Source organism: Penicillium cosmopolitanum (genome assembly GCF_028827165.1).
Source record: "Penicillium cosmopolitanum strain IBT 29677 chromosome Unknown utg000007l:1.0-333516.0:1.0-333752.0, whole genome shotgun sequence".
Classification (NCBI taxonomy): Eukaryota; Fungi; Ascomycota; class Eurotiomycetes; order Eurotiales; family Aspergillaceae; genus Penicillium; species Penicillium cosmopolitanum.
Genome location: NW_026622677.1, coordinates 1 through 9,921, shown reverse-complemented (window position 1 = coordinate 9,921; position 9,921 = coordinate 1). Strand labels below are relative to the sequence as shown.

General features: G+C 46.1%; 2 protein-coding genes across 2 annotated transcripts; both read left to right on the top strand.

Annotated features, from left to right (window-relative positions):
- Nucleotides 1-4,977: 4,977 nt before the first annotated feature.
- N7509_006467 (uncharacterized protein) lies at nucleotides 4,978-5,540 on the top strand (the record flags this gene model as incomplete). The annotated part of the gene is made up of 2 exons (XM_056631104.1): nucleotides 4,978-5,281; nucleotides 5,326-5,540. The coding sequence occupies 2 exons, from the start codon at nucleotides 4,978-4,980 to the stop codon at nucleotides 5,538-5,540; spliced, it is 519 nt and encodes a 172-aa protein (XP_056488365.1).
- A 59-nt stretch (nucleotides 5,541-5,599) lies between these two features.
- N7509_006466 (uncharacterized protein) lies at nucleotides 5,600-5,957 on the top strand (the record flags this gene model as incomplete). The annotated part of the gene is made up of 2 exons (XM_056631103.1): nucleotides 5,600-5,662; nucleotides 5,781-5,957. 2 exons carry the CDS (start codon nucleotides 5,600-5,602, stop codon nucleotides 5,955-5,957), a joined length of 240 nt encoding a protein of 79 aa, XP_056488364.1.
- Between the last annotated feature and the right edge of the window lie 3,964 nt (nucleotides 5,958-9,921).

Genomic DNA, 9,921 nt, shown 5'->3' with positions numbered 1-9,921 from the left:
CAAGGCAAATGTGCGTGCATTGAAACGTATTTCTTGTATGCTGCATCTACCTTAGCGGGTAGATTTATCTTTCAGGCCAAAAATTGATTCGTTGCCCGCTTTTGTATGAGGGGTTCTGATGAACTTCCGAGGGGTTCAGCGCAAATAAAACCCTCCATCAATGCGGCTGTATGGACTGGGAAATGGACTATTATTGAAATTTGTTCTGTGCAAAATTTAGGCACTACGGCAGACACTTAAAATACTTATTGACTCGACCATGGTCTTGATATGCAGTATGGATGGATGGATGGATGGATGTTTTCATTACCCTGACCCCTCGCGAGTTGGTTTATCCAACTCAGCCAAAAACGAATCCGTTCTCAGCCTAGTGGATGAGGTTTATAATCAACTTCGCAAACGATATGCAGGATTTAACAGCTACGTGCTTATGAGGCACAGAATCCTTCTTAAAAAAATGGATCAATTTATGAACTGCACAAATAAATGAGCTCTGCTCTCGCGATTGGTTCAATTTTCATCGGTCAGAGCTCCCCAGGTCGCTATCGAAGTGTTCAAAGGTTTAGACAGGTCGCTCGAGGTTTTTATTATCTCGTAGTCCGTTTCTCGATTCTTTTGTATGAGACCCAATAAATATTTTATTCTAGTGTAGTGTTCGAATTCGGACATGAAAATTCCCCGTCCCATTGGCTACACGTACTATAGCGGCCCGAAAAGCGGAATAAGTTGCTTGTTTTACGACACTTTGAATATTACAAAAGCTATAAGATCTTGAACGCGGACTTCATTAGGATGGAAAACGTCTGCCCTAAGAAGTAAAAAAACTGGGGTACCCGTTTACTCCTTCACCCTGAACCAAAAATGAAAATCAGTTTCAACCCATTCATACACAAGAAGTGGGTGAAAATGAACACAGTTCTCGGACAAGATAGACAAGGTCCCTAGTGCTTGGGATGCGCTCGGCAATGAGTGACTGCTACAGAAGCTTCAGAATCCATGCAGTTCTAACTTGAGAAAACAATCAGAGCTCTGTGGAAACAAATAGCTTACCGCCTGAAGAAAACCGATAGTCTTTGCCGATAAGGAGGCTTGGAAAAATTTGACGGCAGCTGAATCCGTCGGCCAGCAAGCAGGAATATCGATCGCTGTTCAAGGCGCTACTTTGCAGGCACTTTTGCATAAGCCCCATCATGATATAAGGTATTGCTCTCAGGTATTGGGTTTCTCCTTGATCTTGTGGATATTCCATGCAAAACTCTAAACAACCTGGATGAGAGTCAGACAAGCCTCAAGCGCTGCGCTAACTTCTTGGGTCCCACCAATTTTTAAAGCCCCATCCATACAGAGTAGGATCTCACGACATGTCAGAAACTGGTGTGTAAAACCTAGATTGCTCAGAAAACCAATGCCAGCCAGTAGCTTGCTTGATTAGCTGTAATGCTTAAAGGGGTCTGTGTTGGCTTTGAGGCGCGGTACCTGGGACATTATTGAAGCAAGCACCGCCTCAGTTGGAAAAAGACCAGGATGTTTCACGAGCTGCTCAAGAGAAACTGGCGCTGTTTCAAATGTTCCATATGTCAAGTTTCCGGCCAGGTAGATTTCCCGAGGTGATAGAAGGTTGGGATGTTGATAAAGTCGAAAACGGAAAATCAATTCGTTAGTTCTATTATTGGAAATTTGTCGAATAGCTACCCTTTTGTGTGAACTTGAGCGACGAGAGGCAATAATCACAGGCCCGGCAAGCTCGTTCTTCGTCAATTCTCGGTAGGTTTCCCATGACGATTCAGTCCGTACGATCGACCCGGAAGTGATCTTCTTTTCTCCGGCAATCTGGGGTAGGCCAAGGTCTTTCAAAGACCATGAATAATCTTTCTGTCCTTTTCATGGGATCTTCATTGGGACTCTATGGTCTGCCCCGGTAGGCCATCATTCATACTTGAATTCAATCCAGATGTTGGGCGCAAGGACTCGGTATAGCTGAGTTTTCAAGTCGAAGAGAGGATTCCAATGTTTCAATGTTGACAGTCTCTTCTATGGTGAGATATCGAAGTAAATCGGGCCCGCAATGAGTTCTGGCTAGAGATTTTCAAAATCCAATTAAGTGAAAGTGTACTATGAAAAAAGGAATTTATCGGTTTATGACTCTCTTTGGAATTCCTGTGGTGCCAAAGCCATTCCCTGTACTCGGAGACAAACAGTGCATTTACGATTCGAGCCATACTAAACAAAAAAAATCTCCTAGTGTCTGACTGCACGGAGTTTATATTCATCTTATGAGTGTTTCGGTTTAAGTAACATGTTAATGTGAATCAAAAGCATTGGGCCAAGGGTGTGGAAATCCTTTCAATATAACACAGCCGTTCTCGGAATCGTCTTGGCCAGCACGCACTTTCTTGATTTGGCCTTGGAGCGGACGTCAATAAGAATGAATATTGGTGAGTGATGGAACACACAAAGCATAGATAGTTTCAAATTTCTTAGTATGACATCCCGGTTGGCGAAGTGTATTCTGCAGAAGTAGTTCTCTGGATTCGAGACTGTTTATCATTTTGCACCAAAACACAGCATGTGCAGCAGGCAGAAGCCACGCAGTCTCCGCAGGCTGAGCCTTTGATATGAAAGTGCCTCTTGATTTTATTTCGTTGCAGCGTAAGTGGTAACCAGTGTATCGCGCAAGTCCCAAGTATAAAGATAAACAACACTAAGGGTACTGTATCAGTAACACTTCTGGCCTTGAGGGAGGTTGTCTCTTCATGTTACATCAAAGTTGCAATAGCTCTCTTTCTGCTTTTTCTTGAATCGCGAGGTTGTTTTGCCAAAAAGACAGCACGGAAAGAGACATGCACAACAACCTATTGGGACATTTTGAGCCGGTGTTCTCAATGATGACAACTGGCCACTTACAAGCTTTTGCTGGGTTGCAGCAGGCCCAGAGCGAGTAGCTCCAATCATAGCTAACAGAGTTATTGGAATCGGAAGTTGTCATTCTATCAAAGGGTGGCTGTAGAGTGGCTTGACCATAGTCCTCAGCGGCAGGAGGGTGAAAATCGTCTTTATTATAGGGGTGGCATCCTAAATTGCTCAGTTGCCTGACTGTCAAAGGGACTGAACAATTTAGAATGGCTTGCATTGTTATGACAAGAATAATTTGATATCATTCGTAAGAGTCGAGAAGAAGTTCATAAACGTCTGGTAGCACAACTACCTGATAATTCCAAGGCGACTTTTCGACGCCCGAGCATCACAATTACTTTCGATGTTTCAATTTTATCCTTTTATTCATTTACAGACTAAATAGGAGGGCCTGTTGCACATTTGGTTCACATAATCAGAAAAATTGAAGTTTAAATCTTCCAAAATTGGTTACGTTTAAAATTTTTGAGTTTTAATACTGTTCAAAATACCGAGAACGATATTTCCGGGCATATTTCATGACTGTCAGGTTCCGTTCGTAAATCTACTTGTAAAATTTTTACTGGTTATTTTTCTCGGCCACTTCATATGCGTTGTCCGCGTTTATGCATTACAAAAGCTAGGCCCTTCGTTTTTGAGTCTTGGAAAGATAGATACATGCCTTTCGGTGCGGGTGTATCGTATAAACAAAAACGTATGTATTACATTACATTACACAGCAAAATTTACAGGCTCGGAACTAAAAAGAATATGGCTGTGCAGCAGCCGTCAAGAACGGTAAGCTCAATACTCATTAAATACGTCGTAATGAAGAGGGTCAAGGTCTAAAAGCCCTCAGCCGGGATAAACCCTTTTCCTCAAAATGCTGCAAACACGCCCTCAACAGATAATTGCCTTCATGAGATGCCCTCGCTTCCATTCTTGCATAGCGTATAATCTATGTAAGAGTCAAGGGTCATGCTTTCTTTCCAAAAGAAGCCAGTCTACAAGAGCCATGATATCTGTTATTATATGTCGAGCGGAAAGAGTGGTCAAATACCACTAAGACGCTTTTGGGTGGGATGTTCATCGTCCGCCCAATTCCCCACGTATTCGTGTGGTATTCAGTATAGACTCGGAGTATGGTGTCGTAACACACCAAAACTAGATGATACAGACTCTCACGAGTGTTCAACCACTCTCATCTTTAATCAATCATATGATTCTATGGGACATGTTCAGTACTAGCCAGTACATCAATTCCTTATCCTGACACTATCTACCAAATATTACAATCACGTTCCTAAATACAACATATGACAAAACAAAGCTCCACATATTCCAACATTCTAAGCTCGGACCAGTCTTCAATCGTCCTTCAATCGTCCTTCAATCGTCCTTCAATCATCCTTCAATCGTCCCCCAATCGTCCCCCAGTCGTCCCCCAATCGTCCCCCAATCGTCCCCCATCCTCTCCCGCTCCAGCTCCATGGAATAGAGCAGAAATTGCGTCCTGGTTGCCACTGCCTTTCACATCACGAGGTCTATCGCCATTGGCTCCGAGAAAATGCCAAATGCGAGGTGTCTTCTTGCATGCGCATCTGCCCTTATTGCGGAAACCTATTTTCAAACGCCAGCCGGCTTCGAAAACATCTTCGGCAGGACAAGTACCGGAGAAAAAACATATTCGTTGAGCCGCATCGTGCAGGTGCGGCTGGTATAATGTCCGTATCGTTTGACTTCGAACAGTAAACATTTCTGACAAAACGCAGATCACCATTCTGTCTCCCAATTTTATCAGATTCTTCGATTTCCAGGCCACCAGTGACCCCAGAAATCATTCCCTTTTGGCGCTACAGCGGCCTACCGCCACCTCGCAAAGAAATTTGGAACCAATGCTCCGAGAAGTTTTGCATGACTTCGGCTCCAGCTCTGGGATTAACTCGATATCGGAACCATGTACCTTGGAAACAATGACAGAGAAAACCCGGTCGCTCTGGCTTTCATCGACATCATTCATACCACATCTGGTTGATTCCTCCCAGAGCTGGAGGGATCGAGCACCCTTCCATTCGTAAATTGGTCATGGCAACGTTACAAAAAATACAGGCCGGTAATCGTGCTGCAACGGCCCACAAACCCGAAACCCAATTCCACGTGAATTATCAAGGGGAGGTTGACAAGACCGTTGACCCTTTAATTGTGGTGTCTCAGCTTGTGGACCCTGACCCGAATAAGCCTGCCTTCCTGACCGGTTTGCGGTTACCAACCATAGATGATTTAGGGCTGCGTGTTCCTCACAGTGTTTGCAAATTTTTCGAGCCGTTCCACGAGTCGAATGAACAAGCCAACTTAACGCCGCGATATTCCTTTGTTGACTTACACGTTGGTAAGTCGTATTTTCATGGCAACGACAGGGCTAACAATGGACAGACTACGGAGCAGACGGACTTTCCGTTCCAATTGGAGATTGTCGCAAAATATGGTTGCTTTATCCTCCCACTATCCATAACTTGATGGCTATGAAGGCCGTTGATGGCCAGCGTGGACGATTGGTCCGACTTGTGCAGCAGCTGGAAGGTTGCGTGGTCGTGGAAACAAATTCATCGCATGCAATACACATTCCCGCAGCATCTCTCCATGCATGACCTTCACTTTACGAGGCGGATTTCTCATAGCGAAGGATTTTACTACATCAAAGTCCTTGATGGCGATTTCGGAATTCCTGGCCAACGGCCTGGATGAATATCTGCCCGTTAATGCACGTTCGGTATGTTTTGAATGGTTCGAGCGTTCATTGGACATATCCTTGCCCGTTCCAAGACACGGGAAGCAGTGTACGCGTGGCACAGAGCAAAGACCAAATTGCATCCTGAGCATCTGTTCAGCGTGCGTGGCGAGTCCGCATTCAGCGTCTTTGGAGCGAGCTCTTGTTCGTGACTTTACATATCACTGCCCCTATGGTAACCAAGGACGCAAAACTTCATTCACGAACCATTTTCGCTCTGCTCATCTTTCCTTCTTATTCTCATCAACCCAGCTACGTCGACGTTGTTGATAATTGAATTTTGAAATGAGTATTTTACAATATAAGACAGAAATTCATTGGGTTTATGGTATTCATCATTCTCTGGTGTCTTCCAGTCGAGGCTCATGAGGCTCATGGATGAGGATCCTCTTCATCCACTTGTACCGTGGATTCTCAATACTCCAGATCCTCCACGAAGTAGGCGTTTTGCTGTCGATTGCACTGCAACAGAGGTTGGTAGTCATTTCCTCTGAAGCCTGGCCGATGGCCGTATCCCAAAGAGTTACTGTTCGGTTAGTGCTCAGCATGTATCTATAGCGATTTCCCAAAGGCCACCTTTTATCGAGGTACGCTCGATCACGCGTGGATAATTTGCCATCAACTTCAAATTCTTCCGCTGCTTTCGTCTCTTTTGTGAGCCAGGTATACACAACGATATAGCGTCCATCGTCCGGCATCGAATATCAGATACTTTGGCCAGGGAAGTGCCGTATCCAGTATCTACATTGACAATGAATCCGCATTGAAATGTCCAAGAGGCCAGAAGCGCAAAACCATCTTCTGAAGATCCTTCCACGGCTTTGCACCATTCAATGGAAGCGGTTGAAAGTCTTCAACACCTTCTCGTGACACATAGTACAGCTCCTGCGCTGGACTGGCTAGCCATTTTCGGCGAACGACAGTCCCGAAGCATGAGAAGAGCAATGTCTCAAGAGAATCCATTCACAACAGATCAAAATGATTGAGCCCTCCCGGGCCTTGGACCGCATTAGAGGGGAGAGCAGATGAAAGTCGTTTGAATTTTACACAGACGAGGTTCAAAAACCCTGTGATAGGATCATCTCCATCTTTGATTTCCCCGGCATGGCCATTCTTCTTTGAAAGATCTGATTCATGGTCCAATATGCAGATAAAAGCCTCCAAGAAGAGAGACCATAGCCCCGTTTTCCACGAGTCTTGTGTGCATTTGGTCCAGAGACTCTTCAATGGTGTTTTGATATGCTCGACTTTGTTAGAGTTTAGCGGTAGCTCTGGCAAGTTAGATTCGCCATGGGAATTCTTTGTAGCATCTGAAACTGGTGCTCCACTTGATCACATGAATTGGATGTTGCCTGTTCTTCAAACGTGGAGGCACTTGCTTTCGAGCCGGTGGGCGGCTCGATTCCATGCTATTTCCATTGGCTCAACAGAGAAGCCATCAAAATTTATCCATGGGGAGACACCATGTCGTATGGGAAAGAGCAGAAAGGGTGAGATGGATTGGCACCTTTCAATCACAGTGGGAAAAATTTCTTGCTCCGCCAAGGGTCCACGAACACAATGTAGATTGAATATCCACTGAAAGACAAGTCCGTTTGCCGCAATGGAACCATTTCTGAGGGTCTATGTGACGAACCTATATTGAAGAGACTCGCAGGCACGGGGGCCTCGAGGTCAGTTTGCTTGATTGAACCCTGCCCCTTGATCTCGCAGGAGAAACAGCGGGCGCTGCATCGATTATTTTCTCCCTTTCTAATTTTCCAAGGCTTGCGAATGCGGCGAGATGCATGGCGAATGATTGCGCGAACTAAAAGTCATCGGTATATAGATGTCGAATTGAGGCATAATCACCCGCGCTCGAGGAGGTAGCATAGCGGCGGTATCGTGAGATTGGTTGGGAAAAATCTGGTGGAGCAGAAGCTATCAGCATCATCTTTGGCCCGCCTGGCAGTAAACTGTACGTACCAGTACATCAGCAGAAAACAAAACTGACGATGCCGACATTATTTTGGGAATAGCAGACTCTTAGATGCGAAAGCAGGAATAGAACCCATCGCACTTTAGGCGGACAACCGGTTTTAAGTTGTATCCAGTCGATAACTTGAGACCACAATGCGAAGTAACTGGTCTGGTTAGGTAAAGAAAGATCCTAACCATTGATATTTCGATGTGATCACAGGCTCCAGCCTATATGTTAGATCCCCGTATTTCGGGGTTCGAAATATCGCACTAGTCCGATTCTTGATCAACATTCCCCTCGGCTCTCGTAAGGCTCCGGGAATTGCCGGCCTCAGGAATGAACAGTTATGTACTGACCCTGCAACGCCGCACCTAGCTAAGGGGCCTCAACTTACTGACAGGCCATTACGGCTCGGGGTCCTCCACCGCTCCGAAGTCTAAAATTCTTACTGCGACGTTGAATCAACCGCCTCAACGCCCGGCGAAAATGCGGCCGTCCCTACGAATGGCGAGTGGAAATCTCTGGGTCCGGCAAGATGTACACAAGTAGTCGCTGCCGAAAAACATACCCGAAATGGCATTAAAGACGCACCTTTCCTGTGGAGAAGAGAGAGCAGGACTTTCCTCCTCGCACTCCCGAGCCACTCGGGTGTTTTGTTGCAAGATAAGATCTACGATATCAAGTGTTCTTCGCAGGACGGGCTCTGCGTTCATGGTGTGACCCCTCGCAGTCGCCATCTGAGATGACGAAGCACCGGCAGGGGGACGCTGCGTTACCAATTGAGACCCGTTTAAGGAGAGTCCTGCATCAGCAAGTTCTCCCTCACAGACGGGTGGGACCTGTGACTGTGAGGGCGTACTCCCCCACAGCCCATGAGCCCTGTGATTGGAGAATGTGCTCCCTCACAGCACTGAGACCTCCGTTGTCGAAATGTGCTCCGCAGGGACATCTGTGATATGAAGAGCCTCAGCAGGAGACCGCTACGACACCAAGTACCCCTCGCAGCACTGAGCCCTGTGATTGTATAACTTTGAGCTTCCATGCAGCCTTGAGCTCTGCGTTATCAAATTTGTGCTTGTTAGGCGACCCGTGGCACCGCGGTCCTCATGCAGATCCTCTGGCGGTTCCAGGCACCTCTTCGTGGTGTCAAAGACTAGTATTCGGGTCTGTCTGAGAACTGGGAGAAGCCCCAAGACCTGCTCCAAACAACCCAATAGGAATTGAGAGTCCAACAATACATAGTATAAAATGACTTCGTATTGCTACGTAAGTGCCACCGTACATGGCTCTGGTTCGAAAGTTGCACTTTGTAGCGCTCAATCACGCCCTGAGCTTCGAGAATGGGCATCCTTTTCCACGTAGTGTGAATTAGAGCATCGAGTCATGGCTGATAGCGGGGCGGCCAATATGGGTGGCGGCTGAAATCCAAAGTAGTCCATTGGTGTGAATGCTTGTCTCTATTGGCTGGCGGTGGCAGCAGAATTTGACCGGATGTAGGGAGATACAGGGTTTCGACGGTGAGTCGGTGGTGTGTTGGCGTGTTGATTGTGAGGGCGTGTTGATGGTCAGTACGGGAGACTCCCGGGCGGTGAAGTAGCGGCCAACGGTAAACACCCATCCCGTCATAGTGAGGGTCTCTTGTTCCTTCCGCAAAAATTGATAAAGCAGTGCGAAAACGGTGATTTCTACATATTAGACTCGATATGGTGGTACGTGCTCCAGTCGGTCTTCTGTGTGACATTCTCTCGGCTCGACCATCGTCGCGTGCTCTTTGGCAATATGCTGTATGTGAAGTAGTGTCGCTATATGTCAGTTTAATATCAAATATATATATCCCTAGACCAGTCCTATTGTATACGCTATCAGCGGTAAAAGCGGGACGGACCACAATGATAACAACAATAGAGAACTTGATTCTTCGGAACATATTTCAGTTATCACTTCGTGTCGGCCTGATCGAATGAAATACACTTGTGAAGCGGTACAAGGAAATTGGAAACAGTTTCCCTCTGGGCATATGCATGTTGATTCTCGGGTTTTTTAATCCGTTTCTCCGTGACGGGGCTAAACAGTAATAGGACTCCCGGTGGGGCAATGACCGATGATTGCGAGATAGATTGTGGCTGGATCATCCTCATATAAGTTTTATTTGAGTTAGCCAATATGCGAAGAACTGTACGGTCTCTGGAGGGAAAACTGCTTTCGAATCCTCTGTAAACGCGATCTGCCTGGATCTGTGCCGGAGGAATGGCGGATATGATTATTTGGAAAATTGTGGGTA